Source organism: Mixophyes fleayi, chromosome 12, assembly GCF_038048845.1.
Source record: "Mixophyes fleayi isolate aMixFle1 chromosome 12, aMixFle1.hap1, whole genome shotgun sequence".
In the NCBI taxonomy this organism is placed as follows: Eukaryota; Metazoa; Chordata; class Amphibia; order Anura; family Limnodynastidae; genus Mixophyes; species Mixophyes fleayi.
Window position 1 is genome coordinate 79727763 of NC_134413.1, and position 20292 is coordinate 79748054.

The 20292-nt window shown below is 38.1% G+C and overlaps 1 protein-coding gene across 1 annotated transcript; it reads right to left on the reverse strand.

The window, feature by feature from the left end:
* Positions 1-5666: 5666 nt before the first annotated feature.
* On the reverse strand, positions 5667-17499 carry LOC142108393 (Fc receptor-like protein 6). The gene is made up of 4 exons (XM_075192016.1): positions 17220-17499; positions 14758-15039; positions 8565-8855; positions 5667-6756 (listed from the first exon to the last, which is right to left on the reverse strand). The coding sequence occupies exons 1-4, from the start codon at positions 17497-17499 to the stop codon at positions 6638-6640; spliced, it is 972 nt and encodes a 323-aa protein (XP_075048117.1). The 3' UTR covers positions 5667-6637.
* Positions 17500-20292: the final 2793 nt, after the last annotated feature.

A 20292-nucleotide genomic window follows, 5' to 3' on the forward strand; every position in this document is an offset into this window, starting at 1 on the left:
ACCTGTATGGGCTACTGTTCTTAATCTGTATGGTGCAGAGGATATCTCTGGGTGCCTTATAAGTAAATAATAATAATAATAATAATTTGATCAGTAGCTTTTTCCAGAGTTAGAAGCTTCATGTGAATGCCCTCCCTCCTGTCCCCCTCTTACCTCCCTCCTTTTCATTCTCCTCTTCCCCCCTCTCCGTCTCTGCCTCTGTTCTCCCCATTCCCTCCTCCTACCATTGCGTCTCTGTCCATCCTACCCTCCCCTTAGATTGTACGCTCCTTCAAGCAAGGCCTCTCCTTCTGTTCTCCACCACCTTAACTCTGCTCTTCAGCTCCTTGTCTCTTCCACGAGGTCCTCCTGCCCTTCTACCCCCCTCTCTACCCCGCTGGGGGCTCTCACCTCTCATCTAGCTGTACATTGAGCTTCAGAGTTACTGTGCTTTTTGTTAACTGTACCTGTCTCCCGATGTATCGTGTTTCTGTCTGTCCCTGTACGGCGCTACGGATAGCTAGTGGCGCCCCTATAAATAAAAATAATAATAATAATAATAATAATAATAATAATCCCAATCATGCTTACATTCCCCAACTGTATAGCAAATATTGGTAGATAACTTTCAGATAACACCAATTAAACGTGTATTATTTAAAAATCTGTCTACTTACCCATTAATATGAAAAGAACCAGGAGTGACATGGTGCTGTGTCTTGTTCATACTGAACAATTATCTTTCTTAATATAGAAGACGAGGCTGTGCTCGCTTCCTGTGTTTGAAGAAGGCACATAGAGTAGTTTTTTGTGAATTTCAAAAATAGCATAAATACAACAAGGTGTGAACCATCTCTAGCACTAAATATAGTAAGTAAAAAGCCACAATTCAAAGTAAAAAGGCAATCGGCTATAGACGCATAAATATAACAATGATTCTCCAAACAGCTCTCAAACATAATTGAACAGTAACTCTCCCAACAGGACTTGCACATTTTTGTGAACCACTCTTCCAAAAAGCTCCAGCACAGTGATGGATTCTACTGAGGGCCTGGATGGTGGGTTGTTCTTGGTTTCAGGAGGTCTAGAATACAGATGGGGCAGAACAGATTTCCTGCAGGTCATTGCCAAATCTAACTAGTTATTATCAAGCGTTGTCCGAGAAATGGTCAAGGTCAAGACAGGTAGCTGGAAGACTAGGTTTGGAAATGCCTTGGCTGTACTGACTTCTTGTTTGGCAGGCAAGTTTGACAGGCAACAACACCAAACTTTTAATGTCTTTGTGATCAGAGGTTAAATAACTGATGTTACAACTATGTAGATATAACAGACAACCTGACTTACGTGTATGAACACCCTGAGCAGAAATAAAAGCCAGTAAACTATAACAATGAGCCTATTATTTAACATATGATTCATCAATGTCTCTCATAATGAGCCGCTTGGAAGATCTAAAAATCGTTCTCCTAATAAACCCCTCAAATCATCTAATAAATAAAGCTCTCTGTTACATCATGTGTGAGAATATCTAAGGTTCTCCCAATAAACCCCATACATGATCTAACAAAAACTCTTTCTATCAGTTTCTATTCGTATACATGATCTAGCAATAGTTCTCCCTGTCAGTCCCACAGGTACATTTACAATGATTGTCTAAAAAGTCTCAACACATAGCTGAATTGCTATTGAGGGTGGTGATCAGTTGTAACAGTTTACAACTTCCTGCCTATATAATCAGTAAATCATCTATATATTGATGCTATGCAATGACATGGTTAAAAATAGCAGAAAATTAGGGTTCTGACCATCCTAAATATACATTAGCATATGTTGGGGCACAGGTAGCTCCCATTGCTGTCCCCCCTTGTTTAGCGGAAAAAATATGAAATACAAAGTCATGTTTAGTATGAAAAAAATATGTATTGAAGTTCCATATTGGTAGCATCAGAACAGTTTATTTATATATTCTCATTTATCTTTATAAGGGCTCTTGCTGTGTTGGACGCATAGGTATACAAAAAGTAAGCTTTAGAAAAGCTAAAAATGGGCTTGGAGGTATCTAAAGAATCACCCGACTCTGCACCAGTACCATATGCACCAGGATACTCTTAAACTCAACTCAGAAGCACATGAACATTTATAACAGGCCTGTCCAACCTGCGGCCCTCCAGATGTTGTGAAACTACAAGTCCCAGCATGCCCTTCCAACTATCAACAGGTTGTCTACTGGCAAAGCATGCTGGGGCTTGTAGTTTTGCAACACCTGGAGGGCCGCAGGTTGGACAGGCCTGATTTATAACATTTGTTTTGATAACCAACAATGCATGCATTATTAGATTTTATTGAAATAACCAAAAATCCTCAACAGGTAAACGCTTCATTTTGCTTTTCCTGATGATAAGACAGGTAAAGAAGATAAAGCTGTAGTTTGAAATAAAAAAGAAAACGGCACCTGATAGTGTAGTAGTTCGGTGTACGGCGCCCAATATATAATAAAAGAGCTCAATTATATGCATACCAAATCTATGAAGAAGTCAGGAATATCAGTAGGTCCTATCCACAGGTTTTGGTGAACTATAGCCTGTGTATTGGAAAAAAGAGAACCATAAATACAGCAGTATTTCCAATATAAGTGCAACACCCACTGATAATAATATCTGCATGCCAAATAAAAAACAATAGCAGGCTTATCTGATTTAATCCTTTTAATATGTTAATAATATACAATACACTCACAGAACATTAAGAAGAAAAAGTTCTTATCTGTACCATAGATCCTAAATGTGCCTATTTTTAACAACTGGACCGGTCCTGATTTTTCAGAAGTCTAGGAGCCTTTTTACAGCAAAAATGGGAGTATGGGATATTTGTTTTCCATTTCTTACGATGACCAGCTGCATAATGCATTGTACAGAATTTGTACATATTGTACAGAAATTGAGTTTGCATTCATTAACACTAATCCCATAAATTAACTTAACAATATTGTGCAGAAACTTGAGGTTGTATTGATTAACAGTAAGTCTCCAGGTTCCCTTTCCATACAATAATGATGTTGTCAAGATATGGTTTACATAGATTATCAGAAAATAAATTAATTTGTTTTTACAAAAATCCATATATAGATGTACAAAACTTGAGTCAAATATTGTGCCCATTGCCGTGCCATAGGTTTAAAAATACAATAGCTAAAACGTTTAAAGTAATTGAAAACTTTAAAGTAATTATGCTTCAATACAAAATATAAAGTTGGGAACTTTACTAGAAGATTATGCACACACTTTAAATTTGATCATTATCCAAGTAAATGTTCTATCCTGACCATTTTGTTTCATTTGAATTATATTCTTATATTTTTCATTACCAGCTGATCATTTATCTTCCATATACAGTGCAATACACAGGGCAATATCTTGTCACCATATCTGAAATCACTTGTATTGTATGAAAACACACCCATATTAATAATTTTAATAGTGCTAACCGAATGGGAAAAATATAATATGTTTTTATTTCCAAATAATTATGGTGCAATCTGCATGAATTAATTATTGTTTACAATACTCATTTACAGGTTTTTTTATTAATGATTTTTGGGGTACAATTTATGGGCTATTTAATGCATTTCAGGTTACCAGCCACAAATATATTTAATTTTTTACTTCTTATTTTTGCAGTCTCTATGTGTGTGGAGTGACCTTTCACTGATAAGGATCAAGGTGACTTCAATATAGTGGATTGGGTCACTCTAATCCTATAATAATGATGCCAGGCACCTGTCATACTGATGCAGAAAAATTGCGGCATAAAATTCAGCTCTATAATTTGTTATGTAACTATATAATTATCTGCAAAAGAACCATATGTGAAAACTAAAGAGAGTCTTTGCCAGATCAGCAAAGTAACATTTTTCCAATTGCGCAAAATATAAAGGGGAATCTTTGTAAAAATTTAAAAAAGAGTTTTGAATATAGCAGATTAATAGATTTATACGTTCAATTCCTGTAAGAATAAGGAGCAAAAATATCCACCCAGTGTACTTTAGACCAGAGTATATTTAATATAACAAATGTAATAATTTAAACAGTTTCATTTTAATTAATAACTAACTTTTTCCTTTGGATAGTTTCTCATTTAAATTTTTTGAACAGTTGAAGAATAAATAATATGAATAAATGAGTCACATTGACAATCAAGAACTTTAAACTAGAATTTGATGAGTAGCATAATTTAATTATCATTTATTTAATTTTATAACTCAAGATATTTTATTCGAGTAAATTGTTGTTTTTTTTTACTTTTCTATTTTGAATAATTTTTCACAGTTTTGTGTTGGGATATCTTGGAGAGATCCTCTTGTAATACGTTCTATAGAATTTACTTCTCCAATTACTAGATCTTTATCATTTCTTAACTGGACTATTCTAGATCATGAATTAACTTACTGTGTAACAATCGCAATTCTTTTTCATTATCCAGTTGATTAAACAATATTACAGTAATCTTATTTTGAAAATGATTAAACAATTCAACTATTCCTGTAATAAAATGACAGGCTAAACTGATTTGTTGGTGATAAAAACAGTAAGTGAGGTTGGGGAATGTATCATATCCATATCATATTACATCTGTCTTCTATGTATCTATCTAATATCTATAGAAACTGTCAACAAATATTTCCTTAGATTTTTCCTTTAAATATCAGTCTCTATAGACTCAGGAAAATTCAGTTAATCTCCCTCTATTTTGAATATCCTGCTTTGTATGATACACAAGTTATTCTGTAGAATGTTACTTGCTGTTTCCTTTAAGACTCTTTCTCTCAGCCCAAGTTCCTCTTAGTGGTATAATTCTAACTTCTCTCTCACAAACATCACCAAACAGATCTATCATGAATCTTTTTCTCTGCCATAGATTGTACCCGAAGAAGTAATTGCTGGTAAAGACCTCATGCACTGGAAAGTAGAACAGACAGAGCAGAGAATATAGAGTCTCTCTCCATTTATTATTATATCCATCGTTAAAGTATCCTCTCTATTCTCTGCTCTGTCTGCTCAACCTTTCAGTGCATGAGCTGTTACCAGCAATTACTTCTTTGGGTAACACTTTTAACTCTCTTATTGTAACAACATACACTAGAAAGATATTATAATAATGACAATGCCATAAAGTACAATATATGTATGATGAATGTCATGTCTCTTTCTCTCTCTCTCTCTCTCCCTCCCTATCTCTTTCTCTCTCCCCCCTCTCTCTCACTATCTCTCTATCTCTCTCACCATCTCTCTCTCGCTCCCTCTGTCTCTCTCACTATCTCTTTCTCTCTCCCCCACCTCAATCTCTCTCTCTCACTATCGTTCTCTCCCCCCTCTCTCTCTTTCACTATTTCTCTCTCTCCCTCTCTCTCCCCCTCTCACTATTTCTTTCTCCCCCTCTCTCTATCTCTCTACACCCCTCTCTCTCTCTTTTTTTCTCTCTCTCTCACTATTGCTCTCTCCCCCTCTCTGTCTCTCACTATCTCCCACTCTCTCCCCCTCTCTCTCTTTCACTATCTCTCTCTCTCTCTCTCTCCCCCCTCTCTCTCCCCCTCTCCCTCACTATCTCTTTCTCTCTACCTCTCTCCCCCTCTATCTCTCTCCCCCTCTCACTAACTGTCTCTCTCTCTCTCCCCCCTCTCTTTCTCTTCCTCTCTCTCTCACTCTTTCTTTCTATGTGTCTCTCCCTCTCTCTCACTCTGTAATGGTCTGCCCTGTGAGAAAGATATAGCTATTGCTACAATTTATACTTTCACACCCAATGTTGCAATTTGCCATTCGCAGTTCTATACTGTGTGGCATTTTTCAAACAGTGATTCTATACTTATGGGTAGTTTGACTACACACCAAAACATATACAGGGTTGAAATGCTCAAAATTATTTGCAAAGTGGTTCTCGAACTGCTTCATTGAGCCAATTCTAAAGTTTCCGAATTTACAATAAATTTAACAACTTTAGACAGACTAAACAAATTTGAGATATGTTTGAACTTGTTGGAGTCTAAATTGTCCCATTGTATAATAGATTTAATAGATTTATCGTTTTCCCATGTAAATGGCAAATTCAATCACAGTAATGGTCGCTGTTTGACTAAAAAAAACACTAAACATACTTTTAAAGTGTAGCAATTTAAGCGGAGACATGGATACGAATGTCGATCGTTTATAAAAAAAAATACATTGCATGCTGGTCGAACCCAAAATTAGATTTTGATATTTTGGTTTAACCAAAAGTTTGAGTTTGTTAAACCGAGCCGATAAACTAGAATGAGGGCTAATCTCATACAGTACTGATATTGTTGAGTCTACCGTCTGAGATGATTGGTACTGTGCAAAATATTGAGATACAACTGTATCCATCTTTAATGTGTGATACAGATGGGATTTAATTATCACACTTAAATGTATCTCAACATAGCGGAGTCCAGATGGTACATCAGCCAAGTTTATGTCTACAGAGAACCACTGAAAGTTTTGTTGTTTTCATTGATTGTAGTCATTTCTTCTTTTCCATTTATTTAAAACCAGCAAGTTCTCTTGGTGACAACACATCTTTAGGAAAAGCTTGTTATGAAACATCAAATATGGATACACAATATATCACGAGAGATGCACAGTAACTATCACCAACTGGCACTTGAGGCTTCATGTTGGGATTTGTTGTGGTAGAAGATGAAACATGCGGCAATAGCTAATATACACCCGGACAACGCCAGTCTTATTATATTCTGTACCGTGTAATCTGAGGAGAGAAATATTGAGAAATGTTAAGTGTGGAAAAATACAAATAAAGACAAGAAGATAATAATGGTAAATATTTCATGCAGATAGACATCTTGACCAACTATGATGTAGACTGCAGTTTGAAAGAGAGAAGACATTATTATTCCTTCATAACCTGACCGTGGCTATCAAAGCCAGCCATCAGGTGCCTCAATGGGGCCAGGAACTGTTTTGTTTGATTCCTACACCCATATTTCCTCCAGGTCGACATTTCTAGGTTCTAGTTTGGGAAAGCTGAATCTAATCCCAAACATGGACATCTGGGCTGATTGCATAGTAACTGCTAATGTACATACTAATAGATCCAATTTGCATTAGTAAATTAGTATTTTTTTAGTAATAAAAATAGAGGGGATCTATTAAGATGTGAGATGTTTCCTTAAGGTTTGTCCTGGTGAAAATAAACGTGAAAAAGTTCAAAGTAATAGGTAAAATAAACAAGATAAAACATGTTTATGTTCTTATAACTTCTACGACTTTGAGTAAAAGTAACATATTTGCTATCAGTGTACTCAGGGAAAATAGATGAACACATTTTAGGGCAAAACATTCATTTCCCGAATCCCTCTCAAGTAACATATTTTCCGCTGCATTCTACTTACCTGACCTGTGGGGAGGGGGCTCCCAGGCTGTAAAACTTCGTTTTACAAGGTCATATAAATAGTATTCTACATTTAATAGCATATTAAATATACCTCTAAGACTAGCAGAATAAACCATTCTCTGTGATCTTCTTGGGATAATCATGTAATATATATTGCTATATGGTACATGATCCAGTGTAACATATATGTCTTGCGCAGTCCAGAACAGAGGATCTCATAATGATTACGTGAAGTGTCGCTGATGGCTTATCAAACAGATATATGCTTAAGGTTAACTCAAATCGCTCTTCAGCAATGATAAAGAGTTTATATTCCAATAATGTCATGGATCTGATACCAGAGACGCTCTCTCACCAAGCGGTGAACGCAGAACACCCCTTCTGGGACATCGGGGGAGAACATCTCAGCATGTGATTCAAGTGCTTGGAAGCTTGGGAGGGTGTAAGGGTTAAACAGAAATGTGCTTTTTATGTGGCTAGATACCTTCAATGCCCTGTATACTATAAGCTATTGTTTCTGTTTGAATGATGCAACCATGACTTGTATACCGTGCTAAGCGAATCATATCATCATCATCAACAGTTATTTATATAACGCCAGTAAATTCCGTAGCGCCTTAATCATATATATACATTTGTATATGACCTTATATGGTCACTGGCCAGGGAGCCACTGACAAGATAATTTATATGTAAGAATGAATTTTACAAGAACAAAACAGCCTCACACTGGACCAGAGATTGAATTGGCGATGTCCAGACAACTTCTCCCTAAGGAACTCAATTGTCGAAATAACAACGGGGCTTCCTGAACTGTGGACACTATTTATACTATCGAAGCTAAGTATATATAAAATTTAATCATTTAATTATTGTTTGATTTTATTGCCAGTAGTTTCATATATATATATATATATATATATATATATATATATATATATATATATATATATATATATATATATATATTTGTCTATTAAAGTTGTCAGTGGCTTTAGAAAACCCCATGTACAAGGATGGAAAAGGATCACTGTGACGTGTTACACTTTAAACAATACCTATTGTGTTTTTCAAAAATAAGTTAATGTCCCTCTGAATACAGTATAACACTCTGTTATCTCTGTACATCTTCTCTATAGCCGGGTCAAGTTTTGGAAACTCACCTTCTATTACAACATACGGTATAGACAAGACATCACTCATCTTCCTCACACTGCCAGTGGAAGTTCTCACGTCACAGGTATAATTGCCAGAATCCTCCAGCTGAGCTGACGGAACTCTGTATGTATCAGATAAATTGAATTCCTGAACATTCCGCCCATTTCGGTAGAAAGCAAACTGAAGTCCTCTGGTGTCTCTGAGAGGAGCGCGAGTTGTGTCACATGTCAGGGTGATGTCATCACCATCAATTTTTGTATTTGAAGCCTTTTTTATTTCTGGAAATGAGAACAGCTCTAGAAGTGGAAAATATTCAAATTAAATATTGCTGATCTGTGATCAAAGGGATAAAGGGCCTAAGTCATTAAGGCACGTATCTGCCTAACTGCCCGCAAAAAGGCTCTGCTAACACCTGTAGTCAACAAGGAATGGATCTCAAGATACGTTCCTAGTTGACTATGGGTTCATTTAGACACACCTCCTGACTCTACTACATAGGACGCAGCAGGATATGTTCGTACCTGTCAGCTCCTGAAGCGGTCTGCTGGTTCCGCTGCATTACAGCCGCCAGGTGTCCACAGACAGTTTACACTTGTAAAAGACAGAATTAAAATAAAGAAATGGGTTTCCCCCTCTCCAATCGCTAGGTAAGTGCTGGTAGGAGCAAAATCGTGGGGAAAAAGCGTGAGGTCCCGTAGTTTTTTTTCTAACCAACACTAGGCAAGCCAGCCAGGGCTGTTGGCACTATAGCAGGGGAACCCGGAGTGTGGGGTCCCGTTGTCATAATGACAAACAAGCCTCAGGCTGGTCAGCAGGGTTCCCCTGCTATAGTGGCAACAGCTCCAGTTGGCTTGCCTAGTGCTGGCTAGAGTAAAATCAGGGGGGACCCAACATTTGTCCCCCCCAGATTTTGTGCCTACCAGCACAAGGGTTAATGATGATTAGTGGGGGACCCCATGCTTTTTGTGTCTGAGAGTCTCACTCTTCTTTCCTCCTCTTCTTCTACAACCTGTCCTCTTGACCCTGTCCCCTCTAATTTCCTCACCTTCCTCTCTCCCAATGCCTGTCATCAACTTGCTCACCTTTTTAGCTTCTCTCTCTCCACTGGTATCTTCGCCTCGGCCGTCAATCATGCTATTATTTCCCCTATTCTCAAGAAACCCTCCCTTGACCCATCTTCTCTCTCCAACTATCACCCTGTATCTCTGCTTCCCTTTGCTTCTAAAATTCTTAAATGACTTGTCTTCAATCATTTGACTTGCTTTCTCTCCTCCCACTCTCTTCTTGACCCTCTCCAGTTTGGCTTCTGTCCCCTTCACTCAACTGAACCTGCGTCGCTAAAGTAACTAACAACTTACTCTCAGCTAAGTCCAAAAATCACTTCTCCCTTCACGTACTCCTCAACTTTTCAGCTGCTTTTGATACCATTGATTATTCTCTTCTCCTTGCCACCCTTCATGTCCTTGGTCTTCAAGAAACAGTTCTCTCCTAGTTTGTCTCTTATCTCTCTGTCTGTTCTTTTAGTGTCTCTGCTTCAGACGCTTCCTCCCTCCACTTCCTCTTTCTATTGGCATTCCCCAAGGCTTTGTCCTTGGCCCTCTGCTCTACTCTCTCTACACCATCTCTTTCAGTGAACTTTTTCATTCATTTGGCCTCCAATACCACCTATAGGCTGATGATATGTAAATCTATCTTTCCTCCCCTGACCTCTCTCCCGCCTTCCTAACCCGAATATCTAGCTGTCTCTCAGCTGTATCTATCTGGATGTAACAACGCTTCCTCAAACTCAACATCTCCAAATCTGAGCACATCATCTTTCCTTCCACCAATGTTGCTATCCCTTCCAATATCCCCCTCTTGGTTGACAACATAACTCGCTCTCCTGTCACCTAAGTCTGTTACCTCTGAGTATTTGACTCTGCCAACACCTTTACCCCTCATATTCAGTCCCTCAACAAATCCTCCCACTTCCTCCTCCGTAACATCATGAAAAACCGTCCCTTCTTCTCTCAGGAACCAACCAAAATCCTGGTCCATTCATTCATCATTTCTCGTCTTTTCTATTGCAACCTCCTTCTCACTGGCCTTCCTATCTCTCATTTGTATGACCTTCAATTCACACAGAATGCTCCGGCTAGGCTCATCTTCCTCTCCCGTCACTCCTCTTCCGCTACTCCTCTGCGTAAATCCCTTCATTGCCTCCCCATCCATTTCTGAATTCAGGTCAAGCTTCTTACCCTCACTTACAAAGCCCTTACTGACACTCATCCACCCTACATCTTTGACCTTGTCTGGAGGTATTTAGCTGATCATTCAGCTTTGCCTCTGACCTCCACCTTAATTCACCTCTCATTACCTCCTCCCATGCTCACCTCCAAGATTTCTGCCACGCTGCCCCCATTCTTTGAACCTCCCTACCCGGCCTCACTCAACTATTCCCCAACCTTCAGTCCTTCAAACACTCACTCAAAACTCACCTTTTCAAGCTCGCCTATCCCACCACTTCCTAACCATTCTATCACCTCCTCTTCTGTCGCCTGCCATCTCCATTTTCTCCCAGCTGATCAGATTGTCTCCCACCACCCCTATCTCTAGAATGTAAGCTTTCACGGGAATGGTCCTCTCTACCTATTCTGTCCTATGTCAGCCTACTGTCGTCTGACTCCCTTGTACGTCCTGTCACGTCTTTTGCTGCATTCTGTCTCTGTGAGTCCCCATAGCATTACTCACACTCATCTGTTCTACTTATGTATATTACCTCATCTATTTGTTACTTGCTTCTGTGTCCAGCGCTACGGAATCTGTGGCCCTTTATAAATAATTACATAATAATAATAGACATTTGCAAATAGTACTACAATGTAATAAAGGGAATTGAAAACCTTCTTATGCTTGAAACGTTGTTACAATTAGCTATAAAACAGGGATTTTAACGCTTTGTCCTTTCATAAAATGTGCGATTTTGAAACAACCAAAAAAATTATGCTGTAAACTGGTTATTTAAGAAAACCACACTTTGATCATCCAAGATCTCAGCATTCCACACTCACCTTCTATGTGAATAGACAACAAGTTACTCCTCTTCCTAACTTTGCCGGTGGAAATTTTTACATCACAGGTATAATTCCCAGAATCCTCCAGCTGAGCTGACGGAACTCTGTATGTATTAGAGAAACTCAATTCCTGCACATTCCGCCCATCTCTGTAGAAAGCAAATTGTAGCATTGAAATATATCTGACTCGGTTAAAACTTGCGACACAGGTCAGAGTCATGTCATCACCCTCTGTTACTGATGATCGACTGTTTGTTATTTGTGGAGTACTAAAACCAGCTGGAAGAGACAATAATAGAAATATTGTGGTATGAAATTTGGGCCATTTACAGAGAGCAAATGTTGCACAAAGATGTAGATTTCATATTGTACTTTTGTGTTTGATTGTGTGTTACTGTATATGTACACCTACAGATCGCAGAAGTGTTTCCTATCAGGCAGCCAGTGTGAGATGGCATTGCAGCCTCATTGTCATCCCTCCTGTTGTTCAAAAGCGTACGCTCTCGGCAGAAAGCCATCTCTATCCACTGCCGGTGTTCTTACTGTGCTTTGTTTAACGAATTGTTTGGTTATTATATTGCCGGATACGTTGACACATTTTGATAGGCAAAAGTTGGGTAAAACGGAGAAACAATATATTGTTTGTTTTTGTCTGTGTTTTCCTGATGGAAAAAAGTATTAATGAATGTCAGGAAAGAATTGCAATGCAAAAATAATCCATTCACTTTAAATATTGCAATCCGTTAAAAAAAACTTTCGATGATTAAATGTTAGTGGGACAAATAAATTGTATTTGAAGAATAAATCAGAGCATGAAAAACTATTCTTATGGACTATTGGCAGCTTTCCATGGAGAATATACAGGATAGTGCATCATTTTTTGTGAGACATAAGGATATTCGAAGACAACAAGGAATTTTGTGACTTATAACATCTTATATTTCAAAATAGAATTATCCTTATAATGCTTGAGCAGTAGTGATATATTCCCTTTAGTTGTTGTTTAAATGGCTGAATGGTTTTTGTAAATGTTTATTGGCAATGTGCAAGCTCTGACTCCCTTTAAGATGCAGCAATAAGTCTACACATGTTCTATTGTTGCATGGTAACAAATACACCTTTTCATTTCACAATGTACTGTCAGTGTGTTTTTTTTCTTTAAATACACACAGTGGGTGCACACTATCCCTCACAATCACCGGGTACACAAAGGAAGGAAATAAAAAAGGGGGAGCCAGGAAACTCCCAGACCAAACAGAAGAGAATGTGATTCAAAGTCTCAGAGAAAAGCTATGTGATGTTAAATACTTTTGTGTCAAAAAAGACTAAAGTATTATAGGAGTGATACCTTTATTGGCCAACCCAAAAAAATTGATTACGCTTGCTAGCTTTCAGAGCACATAAGCCCCTTTATCAGGCAAGATTACAAATTAATGAATAAGGAAAAGGCACAACATTTAAGAGCTGTTACATCAAGAAATTTGTACAGAGGGGGGGGGGGGGGGTACATCATTAAGATAAGCTAAACTAATAAAACGAAGGTTCTCCTTACGGCTGGAAGAGTAAAAGTCTTAAGAGTAGAGTCACTTTTTCTGTGGGGTGTGAAGTATGTCCATGTAGTGGGTCATAAATCCAGGTGTTAGATTGAGCCCTTGAGTTAATGAATGGAATGTTCTTATCAGCTTGAATTCCCAGATTTTTCTCTCCATGTCTTTCTTCAAAAGACCTTTTAGTATTAAGACTTTTAAATCTGTCATACTGTGTCCTGGTCCAGAGAAGTGTTTACCCACAGGGGTGTCCAGAGACTTCCTTATTGTGTGTCTGTGTAAATTCATCCTGGATTGCAATTTATGCTTTGTCACTCCAATGTATATTCCCTCAGGGCACTTTGTACACTGTATCATGTACACCACATTGGAGGATGTACATGAGAATGCGTCAGTGATTTTATAGTCCCGTTGTGTGTTTGTGGACTGTGTTTGTTGGTTGGACATGGGTGCAGGTTTTGCAGTTTTTGTTTTTTGCAAGGGAATGTGCTGGTCTCTGATGCTGATGAGAGGGCACTCCTAACGAGGAGATTTCTTAAATTTCTTAAATTTGGAGGCTTTTTGTATGAAAGGAGAGGTAAATCTGGGAATATTCCCTTCAGTTTATTGCCTTTCTGAAATATGGGTTGAAGGTCAACAGCAATTTTCCCCAAGATGTTCATGTGCTAAAATATTTCAAACTTCAAGTGTGGCATCGAAATGATCTATGCATTGCTGCCAAAGTATGGTGATAGTTATCAATTGTTTCCAAACTGAAATATGAGATGTATTCAATGTGGTAGATGTACAATATCTGGTTAATTAATGACTGGGGGTGGTTACAATTTTTCAACAACACCACTATGTGTCATCCCGTTTGATGAGATGTATGAGTTTTTTTGAGATGTTTGATTTCAGGTTTGCGGTTACTATTAACTAGAGCCTTGATCTTGAACCTGTACAATATAAATTTAGGACTGTTCCACCACACACAACAGAAGAATCCCAATTGCACACATTTACTCCTGCAAAGATTAGAGGAGTTGGTGGAGAAGTTAAAGTTCCTGGAGGGTGCCATGTGCCAAATAAAATAGAATTTGAAGGCCCTCTATTTAATCCTGATGCATATGGAGAAGTTCATCAGGACTCCAAATCCAGAACAAGTCCCATTTATTGCTCCCATCTCAGCTTATATGAGGATTTGTCTGCACTTGGGGGGGCATTAAGGCTGTTATAAAACATGGTAATCAGTTTATATAAAGTGGAGGTGAAAAGATGCAGGGACTTCAGAGCAGTTTGGCAGTTTACGGGTCACAGAGGGCCTCTAGAGTAATAAAACTGGCAAATTTGTAAATACTGGTAGATACCCACAACAGCACACTCGCCAGGAGTGCTAGTTCATTTAGAAATCTGATATTATTGGAACCCATCAGTGTGTTGTAGGGTTATTAAAACTGAGGGGTCTACTTTTCATTGATGAAAAGAGCCCATGTGCAATGTTGAGGAGTATACACACATATGATCTCAGTATCCCTACCTCACCTTCCATTCTATTGTGAACATACATGTGATGGAATGAATAGAACATAACAGAGACTGGCCTAGAATTCCACACTCACCTTCTACCTGAATAGATAACACGTCACTCCTCTTCCTCACACTACCGGAGGAAGTTCTCACATCACAGGTATATAACCCAGAATCTTTCAGTTGAGCTGACGGAACTCTGTATGTATCAGATAAACGGAATACCTGCACATTCCGCCCATCTCTATAGAAAGCAAATTGCAGTTCAGTAGTAGATCTGGCTGGGTTACGTTGTGTATCACAGGTCAGAGTCATGTCATTATCCTCTGTTACTGATGGCTGATTATTTCTTATTTGTGGAATACTGAAAAGATCTGAAAGAGACAATAAAACATGATGATTGTGGTGTGAAATGTGGGTCATTTACAGCAAGCAAATGCTACACAACGATGCAATTCTCATTTTGTACTTTTATCCTTGGTTGTGTGCCGTACATAAATATAGGAACACCTGCAGATTACATAAATGTTCTCCATCATGCAGACAGTGTGAGATAGGATTGTTGCCCCCTTTTTGATCCCTCTTCCTGTGCAAATATTCACACCCTAGGTTAAAAGGGTATCTCTAATCACTGCCTGTGTTCCTAGTGTACATTTCTTGTTTGGTTTTTATATCGCTGAATATGTTGACACATTTCCATAGACAAAAGTTGTGTAAAATGGAAGAAAAATATAATTTTTGTTTTCCTCTATGTTTTTCTGAGGCAGAGAACCAGAAACTGATTTAAATGTAAAAAAAAAAGAACCATTTTTCTTTAACTATTGCAATTCAATAAAATAACATATCAAGGATTAAATTTTATTATATAACAATATTACATTTGAAAAACAAATCAGTGCTTGAGAAACTGAAGTATCTTATTATCATATTATCTTAATATCAAACTGTCATGTCTGACATCCAGTTTCCAGCTGTCATAGAGAACATAGGGGGTAATGCACCATCTTCTGTAAAACGTCAGCAAGTTCAAAGGCAAGAAGGAATTTTGTGACTTTCAATATCTTACATTCTAAAGTAACAAAGTAACATGCCTCAAGAGTTTCGGTGCATTTCATATAACCTTGTAAATGTTTAACGTATCTTAAAAGGTTTCGGCTTGGAAAATTACACAATGACAGCAAGAAATTTGCATTTGCATTTCTGCAGTTCAATATCTTATGGAATCTAGTTTGTACTTGTAGCTGTCATGTTATAGCAATTTAATTAGTGCAATCATTATCCTTATGAGAGGGTGGGGGCGAATTTACAGACTATCTATGTTCATAAATGTCAACATTATCCCATATTTGAGGAATTTACCTTTCTATTAAAATTTCGTCTGGCTACTGGTCAAAGTTCTTCTGCCAATATTCTGGTGGATAATTTTCAGGTGTTTTTCCACCGTTTTCTGCCCCCAATGCTACAGAATTCGGTAGCTCTACAGCCTCTTTCCAAGAAATGTTTGCAACGTTCCCATAAAAAGAGATTTTTTTTATTGTTTTATTTTTACATCCCCGACATGAGGTTGCTGTAAACACACTGACTCATGTCGTTCTCTGACATATCCCTGTTTCTGGCTGTGTAAGTTACTGAAAAGTTTGCGTAACAGTCTGTTAGCAATGCACAGATGCTGACTGCTTTCCACATGCAGCAATACATGAGCATATTTTCTGTTCTTGCTTTGCAAGAAACATGCCTGTTGATGTCACAATGAGTTGCCTGTGTATTTCTCCACCTAGTTAGGTATTGGCGCTAATGACAAGGTCAAGCATAGAATGTATGGGCTGTTATACATCTATACTCAGCTAGTCAGACCTCCACCTTAGTGAAGTAAGGCTGGGAATACACTACAGGTTTTTCAGCCGATTATCAGGCCAGTCAAACAAAAAATGACCGTTCGCCCTTTATCGCATTAGTGTGTACTTTCAGTCGTTAGCGATATCACACCGGGAAAACATTTCTGTACTGTATACTCTGACAGCTCCTCAATGACTATCTACAGATTTACATAGAGCCAACCCCCTGTCTAACACAACAGCACAGGGTTGGATAAACAGTCTATCAATCAAATATACAGCTCTCCAATGAGAACCCTGGAATGCCTCATGTGACACCAATACATAAGTTTAACTTCTTTATGTCTAAACCTATATATGATAAGTGCAGAGCTCCATACGCATACCTGTTAACATTTAAAAGTTTGAAATTAGGGTAAAATAAGCACCAACTCGATTCACCCAAAATCCACCACTGATCTGACCCAATTTGAACAACCACACCCACATTTTCTTGGTTCCACTTTCCAATAACCCCCACCCATTTCAGGCTCCATGAATTGTTACAATCCCGTAGAAATAGGGACTATTTTGAGGTATATAGAGGGATGCACCTGCACAACACAAAAATAAAAGAAAATATGTCACGCTACTGAGAACAAGACTAAATTATAAATATATATTTTGTCCTCTACAGTGTTGGGAAGTAGAGACATATGATTTCATTATTTCACACTCACCTTCTATCTGAATAGATAACACATTACTCCTCTTTATCACTCTGTGCCTGTAAGTTGTCACATCACAGGTATAATTCCCAGAATCCTCCAGCTGAGCTGACGGAACTCTGCATGTATCAGATACACTGAATTGCTGAACATTCCGCCCATCTCTGGAGAAAGCAAAATGCAGATCTGTGGTGTCTCTGGGAGGAACGTGAGTTGTGTCACATGTCAGAATCATGTCATCACCTTCATATATTGTGTTTGGGACCGCTTTTATTTGTGGATATGGTACCATCGCTAGAGAAGGAAATTATTCAACGTTAAACAATTGTTTATTTAGGGTCAAGGAGATAAAATGTATGCATTATAGAAAAACTTTCCCTGTAAAGAGGTGGTTTTTGCAACCGTGATTTACTGAAGACCTAAATTCAGAGCATGGGAAACGCCCCATGTTATAAATATGACCGCATAATCGCTAAGAGCTCAATCCCAACGGGAGCACTCAGCGGAGCTAGTTCTGTGTTATTACTTATGATTTGATACTTTGCCTAGATGTGGCTCTATACTTCTATATGAGGTTGCCATCAGTGCCAGCATTGATCTATATGACAAATATATATTTATTTGAAACCGGTGTCTGTGTATTAATTACATTTGCCCTGGTGAACTAGAGGTCCCACCGTGTCCTGGAAACTCTAGACGTATTTATTTTGCGGTTCCAACGCCGTCTAGGGAAACCAGCACCATGATGACCAGCTTAGGGCTGGTTTGGCACTATGGCATGCCGATCCCACGCTGTGAGTTTACCTGTTAAACTGTCACCAGTCCTGATTGGTGTAGTCTACTGGCAGTATGCTAATTTCGGTGGAACTCCATGCTTTTTGTCCCCTTAATTTTGCCAGTAAAAGCCTAAACTAGTAGCACCAGTGCTGGTACTAGTAATTTTGGTGTAGCCCCACACTTTTTGACCCCAGATTTTGCCAGTATCAGCCTAGGCTGGCAGCCGAGGGCTGGTTATGCTTTCGGAGAGGAGTCCCTTGTTTTTTTTTTATTTAATGTATTTATTATGTTTTTATACACACATATATTTACATGCTGATGGTCATCGTCATCGACACGGATCTTACACTAAGGGGAAATCCTGCCCTTACTGTACTATGCCTATAGCTGCCAAACAACCTCAACCCTCCTTCCCCTTCTAGGAGAGGTGAAGGGGGAGAGATACGTCTCACAAATATTTCCACTGCTTATGTGCAGTAAACAAAATTCGTATTTGCACTTATGAGTCGGACTTACATCTGATATTACATCAACCACACAGTGTACAAACATGCTACATATTACACCAGTATTCAGAAGAGTAATGTCCCTATGTAGTTTGTTATGCATGCAAAGAAAAATAGATACTGAGAATTGCACCCAGGGTAAGATACTGTGATGTTATCCCTAATTAAATCAAAACTTCCACAGCATTCATATTAAACATACGTACAGAGAATTAAACACAGTACATGGTATCTGTTCCATATAGAAAGCATGGCTAAAACATTTGCATACATGCATCAAAACATAGAGTACATGCATACACACACACTACATATATACATACATATGTACATACATGCATACAGATATAGTGTAGATACATCTCTGGTGTTCGCCCACTATCTGTACTGTACTCACCCGATTCTTCATTAATCAATGCTGAAAAACAAATTGCACATTTTAGAAATAAGATAAAAATATAACAAAGTTTTAATTTTCTTCATTATTATGTTTCACGTTCAGTTTTCTTGTCACGTTTTAATCTCTGTACAACATGTTGACATAACGTAGTCACAGCCAAAAAACATTTTCCATTGTGTAATTATGTTACTGTTAACAAATTCGCGAATCAAGTCAATTCTTTATTGGCCAGTCTATTTCTATAACATAAAATGTAGTATTTAATGTCACATATGAACCATTCGGTTCTTCAGTCTGCCCATTTTTATTCCTAAAAGACCTTCTTTGATATATCCAAAGCATGTTTAAATTCCTTGCCGTATAATAAATTACAGTAGATATTATACACTTCAGAGACAACTTTCAGATAATACCCACCAAACATGTATTATATAAAAAATCTCTCTACTTACCCACTAATATCAGGAGAACCAGGAGTGACATGATGCTGCTCTGCCTTGTTCATACTAAATCATTGTCTTACAAAATACAGAAGTTCAAGGCTTTCTGACTTCTTGTGGTTGGAAAAAGGTTAAAACATATTTATAGTTAATTTCACAACAACATAAACACAACATGCCAAGCGTTCTCAGCACGTAATCCTGAATGTAAAAAGATACTGGTATAGTTCAAAGTCAAAATGCAATTGTCCTATAGACACGTAAATATAACGATGGTTCGTCAAACAGGCATCACATATAAAGCAGCTTTTGATCCCCTGTGTAAAGGGGGAGCAGGGTCCAGCCACCACAATTATACAGTGCCCCAGGCTTGGAGGGGGGTTTCAAGGCACTGGAAACACCCCCCTCTCGGTTTGCCTATGGATTTAATGTTTGCTCAAGCATTTCATGAATGTAACTTCTTTACTTTCGTAATAAGGCATAGCTCTCGTTTCTGTATCCTGTTAGTCTTTTATATGTTAATTTAGTATCATGTGTTTTTATTCTACAACTGTAAAGTGCTTTGAGTCCTATTGTGAAAAAAGCGCTATATAAATAAAATTGGTAGTTGTAGTAGTAATAGTAGAAGTGGTAAAGGGGTATTGAAAATGGTGATAATTTGAGAGGTATAAGGAACCCACTAATGTGAGGCTAATAGCAACCTGCACTATCTAGTTGAATTGATTATAATCGATATATCTAGCACATGAGAGCAAACCTAAACTACCATAATTTTGAATGAGGCACGATTGCTTTTATTTGAGGGATCTGGCTTTCCCACTAAGGGTGATGTCCCTTCTGTCTATAGAAGGTGGAAGAGCGTACTGATACAAACATTAACACATTTGTCATAATAGGTAAATATGGGGACTGAAAAGTCTACTTGAGTTAACATATAACAAAACTACATTGCTCCATGAATA